Source organism: Suncus etruscus, chromosome 18, assembly GCF_024139225.1.
Source record: "Suncus etruscus isolate mSunEtr1 chromosome 18, mSunEtr1.pri.cur, whole genome shotgun sequence".
NCBI lineage: Eukaryota > Metazoa > Chordata > Mammalia > Eulipotyphla > Soricidae > Suncus > Suncus etruscus.
Window position 1 is genome coordinate 17,992,211 of NC_064865.1, and position 26,781 is coordinate 18,018,991.

At 47.8% G+C, this 26,781-nt stretch overlaps 1 protein-coding gene across 3 annotated transcripts in view; it reads right to left on the reverse strand.

Moving 5' to 3' along the window:
• Positions 1 to 26,781, reverse strand: part of SYTL3 (synaptotagmin like 3) — a 53,605-nt gene that overhangs the window by 12,793 nt on the left and 14,031 nt on the right. Inside the window, exons 3-9 of one of the 3 annotated variants that reach the window (XM_049765351.1) lie at positions 19,614 to 19,678; positions 8,671 to 8,722; positions 6,823 to 6,893; positions 6,449 to 6,450; positions 4,033 to 4,105; positions 3,141 to 3,265; positions 1,041 to 1,178 (exon numbers count right to left, since the gene is read on the reverse strand). In XM_049765351.1, coding sequence (XP_049621308.1) covers positions 1,041 to 1,178; positions 3,141 to 3,265; positions 4,033 to 4,105; positions 6,449 to 6,450; positions 6,823 to 6,893; positions 8,671 to 8,722; positions 19,614 to 19,678 — 526 coding nt within the window. Of the gene's footprint in view, positions 1 to 1,040; positions 1,179 to 3,140; positions 3,266 to 4,032; positions 4,106 to 6,448; positions 6,451 to 6,790; positions 6,897 to 8,670; positions 8,723 to 19,613; positions 19,679 to 26,781 lie in introns of all 3 variants that reach the window. The other 2 variants (XM_049765350.1, XM_049765352.1) reach the window with 2 other exon arrangements.

Genomic DNA, 26,781 nt, shown 5'->3' on the forward strand with positions numbered 1-26,781 from the left:
TCTGCACAGGATGGGCTTATGTTTTACCACTATGAGCTATAGCCATATTTTATTTTATTCTATTTTTTGTTTGGCACACCACACCCAACCGTGCTCATGAATTATTCCGGCAGGGCTCATGGGACCACATAGGATAGGGGGGGTTGGACGTCATCCAGAAGTGTTCATGACTAACTCTTGGCCCAGCCCCCTTGGAGGAGCTTGGTGGGACGTACATGGTACTGAGGTTCAAACTCAGGCCTGCTGCATGCAAAGCAAATTCCCCATCCTCTGTACTATCACTCTGGCCCTAGTATTTGTGTTTCTAATGAAATCGTAATTGCAGCAATAAATTTATAAATATTTATATAGATCTACAAAAACACTGATAGAAGCTGAGAAATAAAACAAGAACATTTGTTGTAAAGGACTCACTGAAAATGCAAGATAATTTCCTAGGATTTCCTGGAGGCAGTACTTAATGCTTTCTTTCTGAGGGTTACCTGCCAAAATGCAAACATGGAAATCCCAACCTCTGTCTGCAGAGAGTATAGAGGGAAGAGCATTTGTCTTGCCTGTAATGGACCCCAGTTTGGCATCATATGGCCCCTTGAGCACCAGTGAGAGTGACCCCAGTTGTATACCAGGAGTCTTTAGAGGAAGAGGGTGGAAGTGAGGGGTCCCCTTAAGTGTCTCCTCTCCCTTTCCCCATCCAAGCAATCAATTGCACTGGAGTGTAGACTCATTCATAAGACCCAAATGAGGGGGTGGGGCATAACTTAGGAGAAGCCAAGATTTGAAGGAACTAGTGGGAAGTGTGCGATTGAGGTTGAGGCTTAACCTGGAACACCCATGTGACACTCCACACCTTTGCCATCAGTGACTCCATGTTCCTGACTTTGTTTACAAGAAGCTCTGTGAGAAGGAAGTCCAGCTCCCAAGGACAGGCAGCTTCCCCGGCCCTGGCTCCCAGGCACAAACACCATGCCTTCAGCCCAACCACAACCTGCCTTGGCAATGCCGGTTTGCCCCCGTGTGGGAGAGCACTGGGTTCTACTCACGTGTCTCGAGCCCCCTGAGAATAAAGTGTCAGGGAGAACTGGGCTGCTCGGGGGATGGTCCAGCTGCAGGGCCGGACTGCTGGGGCGTCTAGGGCTCTCCCGGTCTGGTGGCTTCCAAAGCTCTGGAGCGCTGCCCTTCTGCAAAAGGAACCACGGAGTTAACAGTGGAGCCCACAGACCAGGCCACAGAGGCTCAGATGGCAGAGAAAGTTGCATGGCCGGATGGGAGGAGTAAGAAAGAGGGCACAGTTGGTCTTTTTGTTTTGTTTTGTTTTGCTGGGTTTGGGGCCACACCTGGTAGTGCTCAGGGCTCACTCGTGGCAAGGCTCAAGGGACACGGGGATGCCGGCGATTGGTCTTGGGTTGGCTGCGTGCAAAGCAAGTGTCCTCTCTGCTGGACCATTGCTCTGGTTTGCACAATTGGCTCTTAAATATGTATCAATACATCCCGATGACCTTCAGAGACCCCCTGTCAAGAGTGATGAAAGGGGCTGCAGTCTTGGCACAAGTGGTAGGGTATTTGCCTTGCACACGCTAACTTAGGATGGACCACGGTTCAATGGTGGCATCCTATATGGTCCCCCAAGCCAGGAGCAATTTCTGAGCACATCGCCAGAAGTAACCCCTGAGCATTACTGGGTGTTTTCCACCCCCCCCTAAAAAAAAAAAAGAGTGATAAGAAGGGAACCAGTATCTTGCTGCTCAGGACTTAAACGGAATGGTACATGCTGGCTTCTATCATCACTTGATATTCAGGCAAAAGAAATAGAATCTGCATTGAGGAGAAGACTGAGCTGTGATGTGAAAGATGGGGAAACTGGGGTTGGAGCCATAGTACAGCAGGCAAGAAGCTGGCCTGGCATGTGACCAACCTGATTCGGTTCCCCACATCCTGGGGGTCCCCAAGCACAGAGGCAGAGTAAGTCCTAAGCCCCCCCATAAAGGGAGAGAATCTAAACATGTTCACTGTGTGTTTGTGAGATTCCTTCTTCCCGTTGGTGGGGGCCCTGCTGTGTGAGCTCCTTCCGCACTCGCACTGCCACCGGGTGGCACGAACATCCCAAAACCTCATCTCAAGTTACATCAATGCCAGTGCTCAATTGCAAAGATCTCTTGGATGGGAGATCTCTGGAGTAAATAGGAAATCCACAGCAAGGTCTCTTCCAGCCAGAACACTCTGCTTCCCAGCACTAACTGAGGCTTTGCTGCTGGCTGCGCAGGAGCACTTGGACATCCAGTGTCACAGCAAACCCCATTTCAGGGCCAACAGAGCCATGTTCGCAGGGGCCCAGGAGAGAAATGATCCCCTCTGGCTGATCTTCCTGCTCTCAGCTCCCAGAATAGCCAGGTACCATAGCCACTGGACTCCTAGCATGTATGCAGCTTCCCTTCATCTTTTTCCTTCCCTCACCCCTTCCTTCCTGTCCTACTCCTCCCCTCCCTTCTCTCCTCCCTCCTTTTTCTCCTCCTCTCCTTTTTTTTTAATTATTTTTTTGTGGTGGGGGGGCCCATACCCGGCGTTGCTCAGGGATTACTCCTGGCTGTCTGCTCAGAAATAGCTCCTGGCGGGCACGGGGGACCATATGGGACACCAGGATTTGAACCAACCACCTTTGGTCCTGGATCGGCTACTTGCAAGGCAAACACCGCTGTGCTATCTCTCCGGGCCCTTTTTTAAATTATTTTTATTTTTTTGTTTTTGGGCCACACCTGGTGGTACTCAGGGGGTACTCCTGGCTCTGCGCTCAGAAATTGCTCCTGGAAGGCTCAGGGGACCATATGGGATGCTGGGAATTGAACCCAGGTCCATCCTGGGTCGACCCTACCACTGTGCTATCTCTCTGGCCCAGAAATCACTACTGTTGGTACTCAGAAGACCCTATGGGATGCGGGGGATCAAGCCTGGGTCAGCCACATGCAAGGCAAGTGCCTACCACTGTGCTATCTCTCTGGCCCTAGCCTTCCCTGTTCTTCCTCACCTGCCTTAAATATGACCTCCTGAGCCAGACTCCCTCTCGAAAAGGCTCATGAACTGGCTTCACATGAACCAGAGAGACACTAGAGCTGCAGAACGAGCATATGTGCTACAGCCGGGCCTACCCTAGCAGCGGCATCAATGGCCGTGTCCGACTGGCTCCGGCGCTCTGTCTGTCCCGCATTCTGCCCTCGGCCTGCTGCTCCCAGCAGCTTGTCTGAGGTCATATCATTCTGGGACTTGGAGAGTTCTAGAAAACAAAAAATAAAGGGGTAACAGGGTGGAGAACTATAGCCTGCAGGTTTCTGCTGAGGGGCACCCAGGAACCTGGGGGGGAACCACGGAAGAAGCAGTCACAGGAGACCCGGGTATTTGCCTTGCAGGGGAAACCTCTGCTGTCTCAGGACCTGACTCAGAGCTGTGCCACACACTCTTCTGAAGTTCCTGTCCAGATTCAGGGCACTGCAGCTAGAAGCTCCTCTTCTGTAGGTGCCCCCTCCCCTGTGGGTGCCTGAATCATCTCCTGACTTGTCTTTAAGAATTTGTGGGAACTGGGGAGGGAGGGGCTGGAGCAATAGCCCAGTGGGAAGGGTGTGTGTTTGTCTTATACACAGACAAACACATGTTTGATACTCAGCTTCTCATAGGGTCCCCAGAGCTCTGCCAGTAGTGATTTCTGAGTCCAGAGCCAGGAGTAACCCCAGGTGCCACTGAGCCCATAAATGAAAAGAAAAAGAAAAATGACAAGGAGGGCATTACAGAATTCTATTCCAGCATCACCAATAGCATGCAGGTGGCCTGGAAGTTTCTGGAATTCTTTTGCTTGGCATGAGATCATTTTTTCTCATGAGATCTGCCTCCTCCACTTCCCAGGAAATGGGGCACCAGTTCTCCTGAAGGGAGGATTGGGCTGGAGCTGAACCCAGCGGCCCCACCTTAGATACAGTGGCAGCTTGGCCTCAACTGAGCATAAGCTTGGCAAGGGGGTGGCAGGAAGAGCCCCCAGGACACACTTACTTTTCATGTGAGTGGTAACAGACAGAAACAAGTTCTCCATGGACTTATTGAATCCTTTAAACTGACCAAGTTCCTGTAACAGAAGCAGAGACACAAGGAGAGGAGAGGGTGAATGGCATAGCAGACACTGCATCTGTCCCAGCCAACCTGGGTGTACATTGACTGGGGTGAGGGGTGGGGCGATGTACAGATTGGTACCATGGCTGAGGGAGGGATCCTCAACTTCACTTTTCTCCTTGGGGTTCTGACACTACATTAAAGGAGGAGGCATTCCCCAGGGTTGTTGACAATTAGAAATAATGACTGACCTGTCATTGGCTCCAAGATTGTTCTTGAGTAAATTAATGCTCCTTTGACCTCCTTTTTTGAATGCCCTCCTTAGTGTCAGGCTGCCAACACCACAGAAAGGGGCCGGAGAGATAGCACAGCGGTAGGGCATTTGCCTTGCAAGCAGCCAACCCAGGAACAATGGTGGTTCGAATCCCGACATCCCATATGGTCCCCCAAGCCTGCCAGGAGCTATTTCTGAGCAGAGAGCCAAGACTAACCCCTGAGCACCACCGGGTGTGGCCCAAAAACAAAAACAACAAAAAAGAAGTATATAAGACACAGAGGCTGAAGGCTTACCAGACACAAGAGACCGACCATCAGAGAAGAAAAAAAAGGAAGAGTAAACAACAGAAATGAATTGTTTCTCTATGCAACTCTTCATCCACCCATTTAAACCTGTTCATAAAACCATACATCCAGCCATCCTTAAGTCCTAGTAAAGCCATACATCCAGCCATCCATAAATCTTCCAGGACCAAGACATTTTCTTCTATACAGAGAGTAGAGCTATTGCTATGTATATAGCTGGCCCAGGTCCAATCCCCACCACATATGATTCCTCAAAGTCCTGCCAAGTGTGATCATTGAAAGCAGAACCAGAAATAAGACCTGAGTACTACTGGGTGTACCACTAAAACCAAAAATAGAACCCAATTTATCCATACAATCAACCACTCATCTCTATATCCATCCATCCACCCAACCATTCATCTATTGATCATCTCTCCAGCTATCAATTCATTTACCCAACCATCCATCCATCACCCATCCATCCTTTCATCCATCCATCCACCCAACCATCCATCCATCACCCATCCATCCTTTCATCCATCCATCCACCCAACCATCCATCCATTGTTCATCTACCCAACCATCATTTTGGCCATCAACTGAACAAACTATTCAGTCAGCCATCCAACCAGCATCCATTTACCCATCTACCTACTCATTTATTCAACTATCAACCCAATCATCCATCTTATTACTCACCTACCCATCTTAACCATCCATCTATCACCCATCCCTAAATATATCTTGATTGTATGCCTGAAACTTAATGATGAATAACATTATAATTCATGATGATTCAGTAAGAATTTTTTTTTAAAAATAAATGTCTTGAGTATGCTTAGTGCTGGAATAATAGAGAAGAATTTAAAATTTCAGGAAGAAGAGCAAGACTTTTTGTTTTATTGCTTCCGGGCCACACACAGCATTGTTCAGAGACTACTACACTCAGGAGTCCCCCATGGTAGTGCTTGTGGGACCTTATAGGATGCCAGGACTGAACCCAGGTCAGTCGCATGCAAGGTAAGTACCTTCCCCACTGATCTATTGCTCTGGCCTAAAAACACTAAGATTTCTGAAGGCCATTCAGGTTTCCTTTTTTTTTTCTTTCTTTTTTTTGGGGGGGGATCACACCTGGCAGTACTCAGGCATTACTCCTGGCTCTGCACTCAGAAATTACTCTAGGCAGGCATGGGGGGACTATATGGGATGCCAGGATTTGAACCACTGTCTGTCCTGCATGAGCTGCGCACAAGGCAAATACCCTACTGCTGTGCTATCTCTATGGCCCCTCAGGTTTCCTTTTGTAATTGGCAAAAGAAAGTTTATATTTTCTTTCTCTACACCTGTTCTGAATATCCGCCTATCTCTGAGCACAATTACTCCCCATGATTCACAGCTAGCAGTATGAAGACAATATATTCCCTTGGCTCTTTATAGTTTCCAAGCACTGCCAGACATTTCATTAATATCTCACAATAGCCACGGGAGGTAACCCAGATGATTTCTAAGATCATTTCCACCTCCCATGGCGGAACCCAGGTAACTCCCCAGACTGCATAATAGATTCCTCTACACACTGGAGTTCCTGGTCTGCTTGACTTTGGCACCACAAAACACACAGACACATTTCCACATGCATTTGTATATCTGTTTCACCAAACTGCAAATCAACCTGTTTCCCTTGAGACCCCAATCTTTTTCTGCCTGGTTAGATCTTCACACTCACACATCACTCACACGCACAAAATCACATAGACAATATCTACACATACCACTAGTTACAGACACACATGACCTCTCCAGACCTACCTCACACTCACATAGCTATTCTAAGACCCCAGACTTTCACACACACACACACATACACACACACACACACACACACACACACAATCCGCATACTAACACAGAGCTGGTCCATGCCTTCACAGATGCTCACACATGCTCACACACACATTCACTCACTCACTCAGGGACTGCCCACAGATGACAGGACTAATGACAGGAGGACAGGGTGGGCAGAGTTGAGGACCACCCCTGGTCCCACTTATGGTGGCCAACAGATAGTGGGGTGCAGACTTCCTCCATTTCCTGTCCCAGCTTGGAGCCCTTTGCTCTGTGGCCCCATGAGGACCACCCTCTCCACCTTTCCGGGGTGTTGGGGTGAACGTACCCGGCTGGGGCTGTCACATTGGCTCTCACTGTGTGGAGGCGGCGTGGGGGGCACCACAGAGATGCTGCTGCTGGAAAAAGATGGGGTGAGGACAAGCTGTGAATTGGGGCGTGTCTAACGACTCCACCCTGACGTTCAGGCTCTATGTATTTGTTGGGGTAAGGAAGCTCCCAAGCAGTGTTTAGGAATCTGTGGGTGACTCTGGGCTTTTGAACTGGGGCCCACCAGGACCCGGTAGCCCTAGAGGACATACAGAGCTGGGGGTGGAGTCCCAGTGCCCACAAGGAGGCAAGCACCCCCAATGGACCAGCTTGTGATCCCTCTGTGCCTTCATCCCAATAGTGACCATTTCAAGGGCCCCTTGCTCTGACCTGTCTCACACTTGTATCCACCAGCATATTCTAGAAGATACGTCACAGCACCCAGCCATGCCCCTTACCGCCCCAAACCCAAAACTCACACTTGGGTGCCCAATGTCACTGTGGTTGCCACACTTGACCCTAGGGAATTAGGGGTTTTTTGGCTGAAAGGAGACAGTGAAAAGGGGAAACTGGAAAACCTTACAGGGCCAATAACGTGTGGGGCCCCCTCAGGAGGGTTTTTCAGAAACCATTGAATAAGCAAAACCCCCCACTCCCTGCTTCTCTGGACAGTTGTCCAGGATTAGGAGACCTTACCAAATGCGGTGCCAGGGGGGCAGAAAATGCTGGCCCTGCTGGGTGTTTGGGGGCATGCCCAGAGGTCGGCATCTCGCAGACCATTAACTTAAGTCTCATGAGACACACCCCATCCAGGCTGTGACCTCCAAGCCAAGGATGTTGTGACACAAATGATTCATCAAGGAAACTGCTTGGTGTCAATGACATTGAAGCATCATGGAAAGACAGCACTAGCTATGAGCACTTTAGCAAGAGCAAGACACAGAGAGAGAGAGAGAGAGAGAGAGAAATGCAGAGTAACACATAGAAACAAAGAGATGCAGAGACACAGAGACAGAAAGACAGAGATGCAGAGATAAAGACAGGAGAAAGAAAGAAAAGAAAGAAAAAAGAAAGGAAGGAAGGAAGGAAGGAAGGAAGGGAGGGAGGAAGGAAGGAAGGAAGGAAGGAAGGAAGGAAGGAAGGAAGGAAGGAAGGAAGGAAGGAAGGAAGGAAGGAAGGAAGGAAGGAAGGAAGGAAGGAAGGAAGGAAGGAAGGAAGGAAGGAAGGGTGGGCAAGGTGTTGCTTTGCACAAGGATGACCCAGGTTTGACCTCTAGCATTCAATATTCGTCTCTGAGCCTGCAGGAGTGATTTCTGAGCAAAGAGCCAGGAATAACTCCTGAAGATGTGGTCCTAAAAAACAAAAACGGCGTGGGGGGTGGGGGAACAATAGCACAGTGGTAAGGCATGTGTCCAACCTGGAATGGACCTGAGTTTGATCCCCAGCATCCCATATGGTCCCCGAACCTGCCAGGAGCAATTTCTGAGCACAGAGTCAAGAAAAATCTCTGTGCACTGCCAGGTGTGGTTCAAAAACCAAAAAAAAAAAAAAAATGGGGGTGGGGATAGAGAGGGAAGGAGAGAGAGGGAGAGAGAGAGAGAGAGAGAGAGAGAGAGAGAGAGAGAGAGAGAGAGAGAGAGAGAGAGAGAGAGGGAGAGAGAGGAGAGAGAGAGGGGAGAGATAGGAGAGAGAGAGGAGAGAGAGGAGAGAGGAGAGAGGAGAGAGAGAGAGAAAGAGAGAGAGAAAGAGAGAGAGAGAGAGAGAGCTGTTCCCACATTCCAAAGTACTGAGCAGGCCAGTGGAGAGATCCCAGGGGCCCTTTGAGCCCAAGGGCTGGGCCGGCCTTGCCCTCCCCAGCCTCACCTCAGCCTCTGATAAGATTGCAAGAGCCTTGCTCCAGCTGTCTCGTGTTTGCCTGGAAGATACAACAAAGGTCACTCATTAGTACGACTCAGCGCCAGCAATGCGTTTGCCCGGGGTTCAGTGTCCGGCACTGCACAGAGCCCCCCAGCATGGCCAGGAGCAATCCCTCTAATAAATAACAAGAGTGAGACAAACTTCTCTAGTTACTTCTTGTGGCTAGGCTGGTTGGGATAGACAGAATAGCACTCAAATGCCATTTTGGAGATGTGGCATAGGCTGGTTTGGAAATGTACCATAAACCCTGGTGCTAATTTTAATTTAGAAGCCAGAAATCCTTTTACAAAACAATGCTCTATGCAGGCTATACTCAGATATAAGCATACACGTGTACACACACACACACACACACACACACACACACACACGGGTGCACACAGATGAGAACAGGCACATGCACACAACATCTGCAGCACTGACTGCATTGGTATGGTTGTGTTGGGTTAGAACAGTTAACTGTTCAAGTGTCCCCATATTTCATAATTGGAATGGCAGTGCTTCTTTAGACATTCCTTGTTGCGTAGATTAGGTTAATCTTCCCTAAAATGTGTAATCGGTTTATTCTCAGGCCAGGGGCTACCAGCTTCCTAAGAAGTGGAGGACTTTTTGTTTCCAGGAAAGGGGATTGGGATGGGGGTGGGGAGGCAGTGGTAGGCTGCTCACCCCACATGGTGAGCACAGCTTAGAGAGTTACTGCGGGGGGGGGGGGGGGGGGGCAGAGCAATGGCGCAAGCAGTAAGGCGTCTGTTTGCCCGGGCTAGCCTTGGACGGATCAAGGTTCGATCCCCCAGCATCCCATATGGTCCCTCAAGCCAGGAACGATTTCTGAGCGCATAGCCAGGAGTAACCCCCGAATGTCACCGGGTGAGGACCCATAAAACCAAAAAACCAAAAATCCCTGAGCATCACCAGGTGTGGCCCAAAAACCAAAACAAAAAAAGAATAGAGTTACAGCTGTGAGAATCCCCACAGGGCCAGCAGAGCACCCACACCCAGAGTTTGGGGGTCCTGGTGCAGACTGCTGGCTCCACAGACCCCAGATTGCTCATCCTCCAGAGACTGAAGCATCTGCATCCAGGGCGGGAGAACCGGAGCGGCCAAGCTGCAGGGTCTAAATCCAGGCCCAAACTTTCTGCCTGTGAGCGGTGCAGGCCCTGGACAGATCCTTTCCCAGCCTCTCGGTGCCAGGACCCCCAGATTCCACCCGGAAACGCTGAGACAGTAGGTCCCTCCCCAACCAGATTTTCCTGGGTCTACTCACGGTTCCCATCAAAGTCTAAATGGCCCAGGGAGCCCCCCCCCCCCGCTTCATGGGGGAACCCTCCCATAAAGCCCTCCTGTGAAGGGAACAGACACCTCTCCAGGGGCTGTAGATTTGGAGGGACCCTCTGCAGCCCCCTCTGTGGGGGCCTCGTGGCCCCAAGGCTGAGGAAACAGCAACTGTGGCCACCGAACTCAGGCACCTCGGAGTCTGACACCATTGACAGGCATGGTACCCCAAAGCCGCTCAAGGGGCGTCTCCAGGAGAGGCGGAGCCGGTTCCCCCTGCCCAGAGCCCTAGACTCTGGCCCAAAGTCCAGGTCCCATATGGCCTCCCCCTGAGGGGGCCCACATGCACAGTCCCTTCTTACTCAGGAGGGTCCCCCACCTCTTATTCCCATTCTCCTGGTCCCAATAACCCCAATTTCTCCCTCAGACCCAAATCTCTGTCACAGAGCCCACTGTAGATTTCTCAGTGTCCCCCTGGGGTCCCCAGCAAGGCAGGATGGAGGATGGAGGCTGTGTAGGGGATAGTGGCCAGCAAAAGGCGCTCTGCTGCCCTCTGCTGGCTGGGGTGGGGTCTCCCTTGGCACAAAGGCGAGACAAAGATCGGGTCCCCTGTGAGAAGGTGTCAACCAGCCTCATGCCCTGCCTAGTCGTCCTTGTGGGAAGGCCCACGCACCACCCCCTGCTCTCGGAGTTTCCTGGCAGCCCATTAAGAAAAACCTTCATTGGGGCCGGGCGGTGGCGCTGGAGGTAAGGTGCCTGCCTTACCTGCGCTAGCCTAGGAGACGGACCGCGGTTCGATCCCCCAGCGTCCCATATGGTCCCCCAAGCCAGGAGCGACTTCTGAGCGCATAGCCAGGAGTAACCCCTGAGCGTTACCGGGTGTGGCCCAAAAACCAAAAAAAAAAGAAAAAAAAAAGAAAAACCTTCATTGAGGGACAGCTGTTTGGGAGCCTGCAGAGGAACCCCCTGCAGGTGCCCAGGGTCCAGGAAGCATCCTCTGCTGGTGCTATGGGGGATTCCAGGGCTCAGGAAGTGCTGAGAAGCAGGGTGCGGGCAGTGGCTAGGGCACTAGTCCAGCACCCCTTCTCTGCTATACTCACCATAGGGCTGGGAACCTACAGCCACATGTTCAGGTCACTCATAGCACTGCTCAGGGGTGACTCCTGGCTCTGCTCTCAGGAGTCACTCTTGGTAGTGCTCGGGAGCATGTGGAATGTCAGGGATCAAATTTGGGTTGGCCACGTGTAAGGCCAATGTTACACATGATACTATCACTTTAGCCCCTGGCATCATTCCTAAAGCACATGCCAATGGCCATAGACACATGAAAAGATCCCAAGGGAACAGTGAGGCGTCCTCTGATGTGAGGAACAGTGTCACAATGGTGATGACACAATCTCCAAGGGAACCCAGAGGCAGAGATTCCAACCAGATGCAGAGATTCTGGCTTGACAGTCAGCTCGGAGGGGCAGGTGTCAGGGCCCAGGCTCAATCCCCAAACTACAGGATTCTACCCCAGCACTGCTGAGGGTGACCCCCCTAGGGGTCACATGTGTAGCCTTGAGCACTGCCCAGTGCAGCCCAAATTCCTTCCCCTGGCTAGCACACTCATACACTCACTAATCCCACTCTGCCTAACACGAAGAGACAAAATTTTAATCCAGGTAGCACTCAGATTCCCTGTCCACAGTGTTGTGAGTCAATAACCAAGACTTGCCAATCCCCAAACATAGAGCAAATGACAAACAGGCTAGAACCAGCTCACAGCATGGGTCATGATTGCAAGAACATGCTCCTTGTCTCTGACTGTTGACAAACAGGCTAGAACCAGCTCACAGCATGGGTCATGATTGCAAGAACATGCTCCTTGTCTCTGACTGTTAGGGTGTGGGGCTCTGCTCCAGGCACCATCTTGGGTGACTCTGGAAGAAGTTAAAGTAGGAGAAGTAAGATGAGAGGACAGATAGAAGATGCCACTAATGTGAGGGACTGGGAAAAGTCTGATCCACAGAGACAGAGTGTGTTGGTGCTGGGCAGTCCCGGGGGGTTGGGGTGTGCTGGGAACCCAGTTCTTGATGGGAACTGAGCTTAGATTCTGCCCAGAAGAGGTATTGGAGGCTAGTGATGGCAGTGTGAACCCAGGAAAATGGGCACATTCACTGCCACTGACCCCCCTGGGCCCTGGAACAGACAATGTTGGTAACACAGTTATTTTGGGAGTCACACTCAGCGATGCTCAAGGTTACTCCTGGCTCTGCATTCAGAGATCACTCCTGATAGTTGCTCAGGGACCCATGGAGTGCCAGGGATTGAACCTGGGCTGGCCACGTGCAAGGCAAATGCTCACTGCTCTATCTTTCCTACCCTAATGATTAGTAAGTTTTCTATTATATATACTTCATCACAAGAAATAAATTAATATAAAGTTCTGATATATAAAATGATTTTTAATTTGATTCCTATGGCTCTGGCCCTTAAAAATCATTTCTGGGCTGGAAAGATGGCATGGAGGTAGGGCATTTGCCTTGCATGCAGAAGGATGATGGTTTGAATCCCGGCATCCCATATGGTCCTCCAAGCCTGCCAGGAGCAATTTCTGAGCCAGGAGTGGCTTCTGAGCACTGCCAGGTGTGACCCAAAAAAACAAAAACAAAACAAGAAAAGCTAGGACTTAATTATTTGTCAAGCCAATTCCTGAAAGCTGCTCTAAGCAGTAACTTAGCTTCACGGAGGAGCCCATTCACTTTTGATGCATAAATTCTGTTCAGCTCAACTTTCCCCCTGGGCTTACCAGTCTGTTAATTTAAAGAGGGAAAAAAAAGAGGGTAAAGCAAGGCATAGCAAGTAGGGTGCTAGCCTTGAACACAGACCTAGGTTTGATCCCCAGCACTGCATATGGACCCCAACTATGGCCAAGAGTGATCCTTGATTGCAGAGCCAGGAGTAAGCCCTGAGCGACAGTAGGTGTGTACTCCAATAAAAAATAAAAGTAAAATGGAAGAAAAAATAGAAATAGCTGTTTATCATGAATCAACATGCATGCACTTAAAGAGAGCAGCCAGCAGGGGGCACTGCCTTCATATGCTCAGCAGAGCATCCAAGCCCAGGATCAATCACTAATGATTTGAATTCTACACAATTCAAACCAGTGTAATTGTTTATTAATTTCTTGCCTTCTCCCGTGTCTCTCCAACTGAGGTTATGAAAGGGATAACATGAGTATGTCCTCCAGGTGCCACTGGCTCCAGCATCTGGAACCCCATAGAGAATAGGGGTGCAGAGGGGTCAGAGGGTCAGGTGTGACCCACCAGAAAGGCTGGTTGCTACCTACAGACACCTCAGGACTCAAGAGACTCCATAAATTGTTACTTCCCTGAGGCACTACAGCTAAATAGGCACAACACATGATTCTAGTACAAGAAAGCTCTTATTGAGTGATAAAACCATGCGTGGGGAAAATCGGTCTATATCACTAGCATCATTATAAATAATCACTTTGTGGCCAAAGCAACAGCACAAGGGGGATGACATTTGTCTTGTGGCCAACTCAGGTTTCATCCCCAGCATTCCATATGGTCTCCCAAGATTGCCAGGAGTGATTGCTGAGTGATTGCAGAGCCAGGGTTAGTGCAGAGCCAGGAGTAACCCCTGACTATTACCAGGTGTGGCCCAAAAACCAAAATAATCATCATCATCATCATCATCATCATCATCATCATCATCCTTAACATCATTTTTGAAATCAAGAAAGGGGAAAACTTAAGTGGTTCTTGTACCATCTTCTTTTTTTTTTTTTTTTTTTTTTTTTTTTTTTTGGTTTTTGGGCCACACCCGACGGTGCTCAGGGGCTACTCCTGGCTGTCTGCTCAGAAATAGCTCCTGGCAGGCACGGGGGACCATATGGAACACCGGGATTCGAACCAACCACCTTTGGTCCTGGATTGGCTGCTTGCAAGGCAAATGCCGCTGTGCTATCTCTCCGGGCCCATGTACCATCTTCTTGGCAAAACCAAGAATGTGGCAACTGGGGGCAGGCTGCTAGGTTTATGCTTTACCTGCCGAAGCCCCAAATTCTATTTCCAATACCTGATAGTGCTTCAGGACTGTAAATTATGCCCCCCCCCCCAAACAAAAAGCAAGTGGGATCCTTTCCTCTTGTTTCTAACTCCTGTGACCATGACTAGGGAGCCACATCTACTGGCGGTGATGGTGGCCAATAGGACAAAAGCCAGCAGCATTCAAGCATTTCTGTATCATCAGAATGAAGGGGAAGGGGCACCAGGAATGAGACATGTATAAGGCAAGTGCTCAACCACTGAGCGCCATCCCAGGTCTCCAAATTGCCTCAATTTCATGTTTTTCCTAAAAACATCTATTTCTTAGATTGAAACTACGTGCTTTTAAATTGGAGGGGGGAAGGGGGTCCACGCGGGTCTCCTTGTGTTACCCAGGGTTTCTTCTTGGCTCTGCACTCTGGAATCACTCCTGGTAGGACCCAGGGACTCATATGGATGTCAAAGATTGAACCCTATCCGTCTTGTGCAAGGCAAACATCCTACCCACTGTGCTATCATTTTGACACCCAATAGGCATTCTTTTTTTGTCACACCTGGCGCTCAGGGGTTTCTCCTGGCTTTGCACTCAGAAATCGCTCCTGGCAAGCATGGGGGACCATATGAGATATCAGGATTTGAACTACCATCTGTCCAGGGTTGGCTGCTTGCAAGGCAAATGCCCTACTGCTGTGATATCTCTCCAGTTTTTCGATAGGCATTTTTTAAAAGGGCCTGTTTGTGTAAATGCCAGTGTGTAAACACATGTATTCATACATGATTATACAGTGATGGCACAGACATTATAAGTTCAGAAAAACAGAAATGATGCACCCTCGGATGTCAGCAATGTTTCTCAGGCCAAATCCCTGAGGTATTTACCAGGGCCATGCCTGGTGGATTTGGGGGTTGCATGTGCTAGATGAAACAGGAGCCTCCACCACCAAGGCCTGTCTTATCCCTTCCTTCCCACCCTGATCCAAATCTCTGAACTTTCTACTTCCCTTCAGATGTGGTTTCCTTCCCACCCTTTGATACTGAAACTGTTTCTTTTTTTGTTTGTTTGTTTTGTTTTTGTTTTTTTGGGTCACACCCGGCAGTGCTCAGGGGTTACTCCTGGCTGTCTGCTCAGAAATAGCTCCTGCAGGCACGGGGGACCATATGGGACACCAGGATTCGAACCAACCACCTTTGGTCCTGGATCGGCTGCTTGCAAGGCAAACGCCGCTGTGCTATCTCTCCGGGCCCTATCTCTCCAGTTTCTTACACTCAAAACCAACTCACAACGCTCTGAAGCTTGCTCCTGCTTTAAGAACTCTCCCTTTCCCTTCAGAGGTCTGGAGTGGGGAGAGGTAAACATGCCCTGCAACTATCACACTCTCCCCAGAGCAAACTAGCCAAAGTGTTCTGGAGCCAGGAAAGAGGCGGAGTTGCCTAAACCCCCTGCACTGCTCCTGGGCTTCCAGAAGAGGCCCCAGGCTGAGTCCACTTGGCATCTTTTTCCCCCTCATAGGGGTGTCAGTTTACCTAACTAACCTCTGAGGGCTCCATTCAGTTCCCTCTTTGGAAGCCTAATAGAAGTGGGGACCTCCCCGCCCACCAGCTAAACCTCCACTCCACCTGGTCTTCCTTTCCTACTCACTTCCCCCACAGAGGAACCAGCTCACCCCACTTGGGGTCCCCAACACGGCACCACCTAGGACTCCTGCACTGAAGCTCAAGTAAGAATCGAAGCAGCAGGACCCCTGGGCCTCTGAGGAGCCTGGTGGTGAAGGAAGGGGATTTTCTGAGAAACTAGCCAGCAGAAAACAGGTCTCTGCTCGGACCAAAGCCTCCACTCTCTGTCTGATTTTCTCTAAGGTGTTTCGTGCTCATGGAGAATCGCTCGACAAGGAAGGAACCAGGGATGGGAGCGTCACTTCATTCCTGTGCTGCCTCCTGGGCCAAGAGGGTCGGGTCTCTGTGACAACCCTCTCCTGCCCTCCTAGAAGAGAAAGCCTAGGAGGCAGCTCAAGACAGGACACAGGCAAGAGTGTGCGTGCACGGTGCTGCGGAGCACATGCAGCATTCAGTGTGTTGCATGGAAAAGATTTGCAGCCTTGCACATGTACATGGAGGAGAGCATAGTGCAGGTGTACACATATACAATGCAGAAAACACCTGTACATATGTAATCCCTGTATAAAAATGCACACAGACAAGAACACACAGTGTGTGTGTGCAATGCATCACACATGTCAAGTGTGCGCACACAGGAATACAGTGCAACAATGCTGACTGTGCAAGAATGTATGTCGGATATGAAGCCATCCAAGAAATGAATAAGTTAGCTAGAGGGTTGATAGTCTAGAGAGGCAGAAAACAGTGATCTAAGGACTCTTAATTTCTATTTACAAGAGCCGGAGCAATTGCACAGCACTAAGCATTTGCTTTACACGCGGCCAACCCCAGACAGACCCGGTTCAATTCCCTTTATTATATGTCCCCTGAGCCTGCCAGCAGCAATTTCTGAGCACAGAGCCCTGGGCATTGTGGGTATGACTCAAAAATTTTTTCTATTTACCAGAACACCAGCACTCCCAGGGCACAGTTGGGGTCCTATATTTATTTACTCTTTTGTCCTGCCACCTCTCCCAGAGGAAGAAAATCCAGGGAGAGTTTGAAATAGCTTCCTCTTCCAAGCACACCAATGTTTGAGATGTAAAAAACCCCTTGGGTGGCTGGTCCAATGCAGTGATTTATCAGAACTTATTAACATTAGTATTACAAAAGTTGGTATATAATCCCCCCACTGCTCAATTTGACTGGCTTAAAAATAAACAAACAAACAAAAAAAAAACCCTTGGGTTTGATTTGTGTGATTTGAAATCACACAAGTATTTGCCTGTTAGCATTTTCCCTTCCTCCCAAGTTGCTTGTCCCTGAACAATAAATAGCCTATGTGGAGGACAGTCAAGGCTCTCAATTCATGAGACTGGGAACCCTCTGGCCTCCTGCTTTTCTCTCTGATGTCTGTCTTACTTTGTTTTTTTCTTTTTGGTTTTTGGGTAACACCCAGCATAACTTGGGATACTCCTGACTCTGCACTCAGAAATTACTTCTGGCAAGCTCGAGGGACCATCTGGGATACTGAGGATCAAACCCAGGTCCATTTCTGGTCGGCTGCAAGCAAGGCAAATGTCCTACAGCTGTGCTATCACTCCAGCCTGTCTTATTTTATTAAACCTCACAGTAGCCCTATTTCAGGCCAATTTACCCAGAGCTGATCTCCAGCAAATGCATACACAATACTGTCTGGCACTCAATGCAAACACATGAAATAAAGCACATAACAGTGCATGTTATGCACATACATTAAGCACAACAAGTGCACATGCATGCAGGCATGTACAAAACAGCACAAATGCACATGTGCAAGAATGTACACATGATAACATGCGGCACACAGGTGTGCACACAGCAGGAAGGTACAATGAGTGCACACATGGGGATGGTGTGTGTAAACAGCCATACACACATGTGTTCACACCCAAGAACCTATGCTCATGCACACATGTGATCTATTCTGCAAGTGAGACTCCAAAGGACACAAGGACCCCAGAGTATCGGGCACGGATCAGAGAGGCTCCAGGAGGTCCTTCTCTGAGGCTGCATCTGAGCAGGAGAAATGTCACTCCTGGTAGACTGAAGACCTCACAGGGACAGTTATGGAGCTGGGACTTCATGCAGAGCCCAGGGTCTGGCATCTGCCCTCTCACCCCTTTGGCAGCTCTGTCCTGTGAAAAGTGTTTTAAGGAGGCAAATCAAAGCAGCCACAGTAAAGAAGGAATGTGCTGCCTGGGCTCCAATGCACCTCAAGATGAGTTCCAAGATATGGGGGAGCACTCGGGGAAAGAAGGGAGTAGGTGGGGTGCAGGAAAGCTGCTCCTAAGGAGTTCCACCCCAACCATGGTCTTTGCTGGGGGGCTCACAGCAGGTTTCCTTTCAGATGGCTAGAAATGTCAATAGAAATAGTCCCTGTCGCACGAGCAAAGGTACAGAAAAAAGAGCCCTGGAGCCGCAGCCTGTCTGACTGTGCCCCTCTCAGCACTGCTCTGATAACTGAGCCTCTGCATTCAGCGCTTCTTAGTGGGTCAAGAGAGCTGCTAATGGCACCTTTAAGCACCACTATTTCTCGAATGGGGAAAAAAGTGTTTTAAACTGCTCTGGGCCCCCTTGGGCTCCCTGCCTCAGTGCCCGCAGTCTCAGCCCAGACAAAGCAGCTTACTCATGGAAGCAGACACCCCTTCTCCTGACTCAGACCCCTTTGCTTGCCAAATTCCCTCCTTGTCAGGGTCTCTTGTGTCCTCCAGTTGCAACTCTTCTAAATTTAGTACCTAGCCCCCCTGGTCTCCAGCCCCAGCCCCCCAATTATGGCTCACACACACACACACTTATAAACTCTCACATACATTCAGACACTCAAACTTTTTACGCATGGTCACACACATACTCACATTCATACATACATACGTATAAATATTCATAGACACAAACATACTCACACATTCAGACTCTCTCACCCTCACAAACTCTCACACAACAGGGACCAGATCATGGAACGGTGCATCAGCAGAACACATTTTTTCTAGATTTTTTCAATTTTTTCTAGATTTGTTTTCCACTGGGGATCTGGCCCAGAGACCCACATGTAAGTGCTAAAGTTCTGCAGGCACGTGGACTCCAGTCATAGGTTCAGGTTCCTAGTCAAAGGTCCAGGGCAAGGTTTGGTGGGCGCTGCTCCCAGGGCTACAGATCTGCGGGATATACATTCTGCAATGGGATTAAGGGGCTGCGGTGCCAACCAGGATGGAAGAGACATACAGGCCAGAGCTGCTCCAAAAATGGAGACACCCTTGGGGCAGGAGAGATAGCATGGAGGTAAGGCATTTGCCTTGCACGAAGAAGGAAGGTGGTTTGAATCCCAACATCTCATATGGTCCCCCAAGCCTGCCGGGGGGCGATTTCTGAGCGTAGAGCCAGGAGTAGCCCCTGAGTGCTGCTGGGTGTGACCCAAAAAACAAACAAACAAAAAAATGGAGACACCCATGGAGCATGTCAGGAAATGCCCAGGTGGGTTTCCAAGGCCCATGTGAGGGGCCACACCCATCAATATTCAGGGCTTCTTCCTGGCTCTGTGCTCAGGGATCACTCTTTGGGTTTGGGGGCACCAGGTGCAGTGTCAGAGATCAAACCAAAGCCAGCACTGTGCCAGGCAAACACCTTAGCCCCTGGGCACTCTCTCCAGCCTAGGAAGGGTCTACGGTTACACCAAATCTTTGTTGCCCTTGTGTCTGATGAGCCCTCACCCAACTGTGCTCAGTGTTTTCTCCTGGCTCTATGTTCAGGGATCACTCCTACTGGTACTTGGAGGACCATATGCAGTGCTGAGGACTGAATTCTGGTTAGCCACAAGCAAGGCAAGCACTTTATCTATCCTCTCTTCTATCTCTCTGGCCCAATTCCAAACCTTTCTAAACTGAGACAAAAACCTTCTGTTTTAAGAAAAATAGTCAAAATACGTACCTTCTGTTGGAAATTTCTTGGCTCGCTCTTCAAAGAACCATTCTCCTGTTTTTATCTTCACGTTCCTGAAAGATTAGTAGAGGAATTCTGATATCTCTGACTGGTACACACTGAGCCCCTTTGAGGGAGGGGGAGGGCAACCCCAAAAATTAGCCTCTCAAGGCACCTCAGAGGTCACCTTTCTGGCTCAACCCTCAATTTGATAGATTTCTCAGAAAGGTCCAATCTTCCCAGCAGAAAACAGCCTCTGTTAAGTTCCTCCACCAAACTCCAAAAGAAAATAATGACTGGGCCTGAGAATTAGCACAGCGGTAGAGCATCTGCCTTGTACGCAGCCGATCCAAGACAGACAGTGGTTCAAGTCCCGGCATCCCACATGGTCCCCCATGCTTGCCAGGGGTGATTTCTGAGCGCAGAGACAGGAGTAATCCCTGAGTGCTGCTGGGTGTGGCCCAAAAACCAAAAAAGAAAAAAGAAAATAATGACTGCTGATACTTCCTAGGTAGCCCAGGTCCTGACTGATCCCTCTAAGGGCCTTCTCAGAAAGAAGGTCAGAGTCCCCTCTCTGCATAAATTACAACAGCCCAGAACAACACCCTAAACCCTCCAAAAAAAAAAAACAAAAAACAAAACAAAACAGTCCAGCTTAACCTTATCAAACTGCCAAGCCGCTATATTTGTTTCAGGTCAATAGATCCTGGACACTTCAATATCTTTTAGTAGTGTCAACCCAGTAACGTCACAGGAAACCTGATGGCAAAGTTGCTTGGGAATTTCCCAAGCCTAAACAGTAACAAAGAAACTCACCTAGAACCAACCATAGTTCAATCCTCAGACACTGACTTTAGTAACACCATGAAGAGATAGAACAGTCATTCCAAACTGGTCTGTATTAAACTAAGTTTTGATAATTCCATTTGCCTTTGCGATGTAATAAAAGTATGAAGTAAATGAGTTTGTGCCTGCCTGAAAGCAGGCTGGGGTGATAGATGGGAGATTGGGGACACTGGTGAAGGAAGTTACAGTGGTGGTGGGATTCATGTTTGTACATGTAAGCCTGAAATGGCTGTATTATAAACAACTTGGTAAAGCATGATGTTATAATAAAAATTATAAAAAAAAGTCTTTAAAATCAATGGGCAATTTGATCTCAGACTTGGGTTGAGTATATTCTGTGCATAAGTAATACACATTATACGTCATATAGTATATGTGTGCTCAATACATATTAAGGCACTGGCTATTTCTGAATTAATATGCAAACAAAAGCAATCACTATAAAAATGATCAATGTCTCATGCTTTATAATGGGAAGTCAGCTAAAAGACAAGATACTTTTTTTTTGGTTTTGGGTCACACCCAGCAGTGCTCAGGGGTTACTCCTGGCTCTACGCTCAGAAATTGCCCCTGGCAGGCTCGGGGGACTATATGGGATGCCAGATTCGAACCACCATCCTTCTGCATGGAAGGCAAATGCCTTACCTCCATGCTATCTCGCCGGCCCTGACAAGATACATTTTAAAATGTCAATGTGTTGAGCCACTAAGAGAGAAATGAGAGTTAAGGGATTTGTCTTAGACCCATTTGATCCCCAGCCACTCATATGTTTCTTGGAGCACCGTGATCCTTTCAAAGATCCATTGGACCCAGCTCTGGCCCAAGGTTGAAAAGTACCATCTATGGGTCAGAGTCATATAACAGTGGACAAAGGACTTTCCTTCATGTGCTCAACCCAGAGTCAAACTCCAGTACCTCATGTGCCCCCCAAAAAACCACCAGCAATAACTCGAGCACAAAGCCAGCAGTCATCCCTGCTGGGTGTGCTCCCCCTGGGAGGACTGTTCCTGGCTCTTGTCAGATAAGACAGTAGATCATGTCTTACAGGGTCATTGGCCTCCCATGTTCATGTCCTCATTAGCTCCACAGAGGATTCACAGTGGCCAAAGGAGCAGATGGTCCTGTCCCAGATGACTCAGAAACTGGTGCGAATGCTTCTTGCAGCATCTCTTAACCCCACAATCATCTATGCCCTCATGGATCATGACTTGCTTCTTTAAAACTTTCTAGTCCAGCATGAAGGATGCCCCGAAGTATGCATTTAGATTCAATCCTGGGACTGGAGCTGTGGCACAAGCAGTAAGGCATCTGCAGTTCGGTCCCCAGGCATCCTATATGGTCCCCCAAGCCAGGAGCGATTTCTGAGCACATAGCCAAGAGTAACCCCTGAGCATCACTGAGTGTGACCCAAAAACCAAAAACCAAAAAAAAAAAATAGATTCATTCCCTGGTGTTGAATATACAGATCTCTAGGAAATAAACATGCTTAGCTAGAGAGATAATAGTCTGAGGATAGGAGCCAAAAAGTGATTTAGGGACCCTTAATTATTAATTACCAGAAAATTGTCATCCTTAAGGAATGCCCTGTATTCACTCTTATATATGCCCCTTCTCCCAGAAGAAGACAATCCAGAAATTTGCATTATCTACATCAGGCCCCTTTGATAAAGGACTAGCCTGATTAGATGAGCAGAGATAGGCAACTGCATGTTAACATTTGCCCTTATTCTGATGTTTACTGGTTCTAAACAATAAATACTGTACATAATCAGTCCACAAGGCCATGAGACCCTGATCCCAAGCTTTTTTCTCTGATATTTCTTTAATTTTTCTTTTATTGGGGGTGGGGAACATGGCCACACAGGGTAGCACTCAGGGGTTATTCCTGGCTCTTTGCTCAGAAATTATTTCTGTTAGGCTCAGTGGACCATGTGGGATGCTCAGGATCAAACCTGGGTCAGCTGCATGAAAAAAAATGCCCTCTCCACTGTACTATCACTCTGGAGCCTCTCACATTTTCTTTTCTTTTCTTTTCTTTTTTTTTTGGTACATTTTCTTAATTCTTTTGTTGTCCTACTTCAGGCCTGTTCACTCAGAGCTGATCCCTGGCACATTGGCACCCTATGAGGTCTCCAAGTGCTGTCAGGAGTGATTCCTGAGCACAGAGATAGAATAAGACCTGAGGACCACCAGGTGTGTTCCCAAATCCAACAACAATAATAATAGTATTAATAATAGTAATAATAATAATAATAATAATACTCTTACATCCATTCAGGCATCTCAGAAGCTGGGGTGAGGGGAAGAATCTGGAATCTGAGTGGGACATAGAGCCCTCCATAAGCCCCACAGGAATCCCTCATGATAAACACATCATAGATGTACTTGGGGGCTCACTGTGGTCCCCACTCTGGGATCACAGCATCCTTTATCAGAGACCTAAACTCTGCAGATGCTCTTAGCATTTTCTGAGTTAAAGAGAAGAAAGCAGGTGGTAGATACTGGCAAGCCCAGGCATAATGACGCCATCACCAGAATTCTAAAGGGTCCATCACAGCAGCTTGTACCTTGCTACCGGAACAAGCAGTACAGCCTCTTCGAAGCCATTTTGTGTGTTTATGTTTATTTTCTGTATTTGGGGGGGAGCATACCCAGTTCAGTGCTCAGGGTTTACTGCTGACTCTATTTTGTTTTTGTTTTGTTTGTGGGTTTTTTTTTTTAAATATATTTTTTATTTAAGTAACATGATCATAGTTGGGTTACAGTCATAACCAAAACACCCCCCTTCACCAGTGCAACATTACCCTCTCCCCTCTTCCCATCCCCTGCCTGTATTCGAGACAGGCACTACAATTATTTGTTTTTAAGTTCAGTAAGTTGTATTTTTTTTCCTTAAAGGATAAGAGTAAAAAAATATAGTAAAGGTATGATAGTGGCAATCGCCGTTGTTTGCATAGGTCCAGAAAAACGGGAAAATGGAAAAAAAATCCTTGACCTGATCACAAAAAGGCCTCACCCCAGAAGTTTATTGGCATAAGACCGACTCTGGGTTCCAGGCATACCAGTCTGTTCAACTCAAGCTGACTCTATTCTTAGGGATTACTCCTGCAGTGCTTGGGGTACCATATGGGACACCAGGGGTGGAACCCAGGTCAATAGCATTCAAGGCAAACGCTTTACCTGCTATACTCTTCCCAGGCTTCTTAGAAACCCCTCACACACACCCCTTTTTAATGCAAAGGACTGGCATTTGCAGGAGGGTAAACTGTTCAGGGGTTTTACTTCAAGAAAAGTCCCTAGAGGTGCTTAGAGAAATCCACCACACACACACACACACACACACACACACACACACCGCTGACAGGCAGGGATGACAGACAAAAATGGAAGTCGGCTCATGGTCAGGAGTGTTGGAAAATCACCAAGACTGTGGGCTCCAGGCCCAGGAAGCCTGGGGACAGCCAGGCTGTCTCACCATGGCATCTCACCATGCCAACCAGCTACAAAACAAGAAGCTAAATCTCATAAAACTGAGACCCACTGAACTTGGCATGGCTTTGTCCAACGCTGGGCAATCCCCTGCCCTCCCTCGCCCTCCTTCCTGCTCTTTAGAACTGGGTTACTTCAGAGCATCAGGCATCTAAAAAAAAAGGGTTTAGTGGCAAGGCCAAACTGATGGGTTTGCTTGATTTGCTGTCAATGACTTACAGGAAAATAAGATTGATGGTTGTGATTAGATTCTGGGTAAAAAGAAAAGGGAGATAAGCCTGTGGGCTTACTGCCACTATTTCTGGACAACCTTGTGATTCTGCCCGAACTCCTAGAAAAAGGGGTCCCCTCTATGTTATCCGAACTGGATTCATCCTTCAGCTGGAGGACTAAAGAGTGGGGACAAATGGGGGACAAAGAGGGGACATGCTCCTGCTCTTGTCAGGAAAGGATTAGAGGGAGCCGCAGTGGTGGAAGGGATGAGGTCTAATATGTGCTGAGCAAAGCCGAAGCTGGAGCTCCTCAGGGGTAGTAGTGGGGAGACTGGACTAGGTCAGGCTGGGGAGTAGAGTGTCTGAGAATGGGAGAACAGTCTGAAGACACTAATACATGCAAAGCCAAGGCAAAAGGCACTGAAAGAAACTTACTTTATTGTCCCAAAATCAATATGGAAAGGCCCAGACAGAGACATAGCCTCTTAATTGTTTTTAGTTACAAGGTTCTAGAAAAACACAACAATATGCTTCTAGGCTATAAAAAAATAAACAGCTGATCAATAAATAATAAAAAATAACCTCAGATGTCTTAGTTGGTAAACTTGGAGAGAAAAAGAAGCTGGGCTCAAGTTGTGTGTGTGTGTGTGTGTGTGTGTGTGTGTGTGTGTGTGTGTGTGTGTGTGTTTAAGGGGGACAGTTTGGGGCTATATTGGGCAATGCTCAGGGCTAACTTCAGGTTCTGTGCTCATAGATTCATTGGGGATCAAACCAGGGTTGTCACATGCAAGACAAGCACCTTAAACCCTATGCAAATTCTCCTATTTTTTGAAATCTCTTTTTGTTTTTCGCTTATTTAATATTTTTGGTTTTGGGGACCACAACTAACTAGTGTGCTAAGGGACTACCCTTGGTTCTGCACTTAGGGGTCACTTCCTATTCTTTCTCCAGACCCAAGGACCTACAATTTTAACTAAGTCTTTACTTGAGGTGAAAATTAAGAAGGGCCTTTTCAGATCCAAAACAACTCAGGGAGTGTGATAAATGCTGTGAGGTTTGCCAAGCTCTATCCTGAGGGCTACATTTGGTCTCCTGAATCCCACCATGAATGACCCATGAGCACAGAGTCCAGAAGAGCCCCTGAGTGTAGCTGCATGTGGCCCACCAACCAAAACCAGTTTTTATTGTTTTAGAACATTTGCCAGCCACATGCAGTAAAAAAAAAAAAAAAAAAAAAAAAAAAAAGTCTTAGAATAGGCATGTCTACTAATTTCTTTCTTTCTTTTTTTTTTTTTTTTTTTTTGGTTTTTGGGCCACATCCGTTTGATGCTCAGGGGTTGCTCCTGGCTATGCGCTCAGAAATCACTCCTGGCTTGGGGGGACCATATGGGATGCCAAGGGATGGAACCGCAGTCCATCCTATGCTAGCGCTTAGCAAGGCAGATACCTTACCTCTAGCACCACCTTCCCGGCCCCAATTTTTTTTTTCTGGCCCCAATTTTTAATTTTTAAACACAGTTTAAAATTTGGTTTAATTGAGTCTAAGCTATATAGTACAATGAGAAGCGTGCTTGCCTTGCACATAATCAACCTGGACTCAATCCTGGCAGCCTAATAAGGTCCCTTGAGCACCTCCAGGAGTGATTCCTGAGTGCAGATCCCTTGGGTGTACCCCCCCTCAAAAAGAAGAAGCACAAAATAATAACCAAAAAATTGATTTAATGTTGTTGTAAATATAATTATAAAACCACACAGGCAACAAACATGAATTATAGAGGGGGTTGATACAGAATACAAAAAAGTAAGAATTTGTAAGAATGTAGACGTTTCAGGGCCAGAGAGATAGCATGGAGGTAGGGCAATTGCCTTACATGTGTCTGACCCAGAACAGACCTGGATTCAATCCCTGGAGTCCCATATGATCCCCTAAGCCAGGAGTGATTTCTGAGTACAGAACCAGGAGTAATCCTTGAACATCATTGGGTGTGGCCCAAAAACAGAAAGAAAGAAAGAAAGAAAGAAAGAAAGAAAGAAAGAAAGAAAGAAAGAAAGAAAGAAAGAAAGAAAGAAAGAAAGAAAGAAAGAAAGAAAGAAAGAAGAAAGAAAGAAAGAAAGAAAGAAAGAAAGAAAAGAAGAAAGAGAAAGAAAGAAAGAAAGAAAAGAAAGAAAAAAAGAAAGAAAGAAAAGAAAGAAAGAAAGAAGAAAGAAAGAAAGAAAGAAAGAAAGAAAGAGAAAGAAAGAAAGAAAGAAAGAAAGAAAGAAAAAAGAAAGAAAGAAAGAAAGAAAGAAAGAAAGAAAGAAAGAAAGAAAGAAAGAAAGAAAGAAAAAGATAGGCCAGAGCAATAGCACAGTGGGTAGTGCATTTGCCAAGCATGAAGCCAACCTGGCATGCCATATGGTCCCTGCAAGCCCTGCACTGCCAGGAATTACCCTGAGCACAGAGCCAGGAGCACCTAAGCTCATGAGACCCTGAGTACTGCTGTGTATAGTCCAAAAACAAAAGTAAAAGAGAGAGAGAACAGAGGGAAAGTGTGTTGTGAACAAAGATTTCACCCTTGCACCTACCCCAGCCCAGTTTCCGGTGCCAATTCCTAGCCTTGCAATTATCTCGGGTATGTTGAAAAACATCC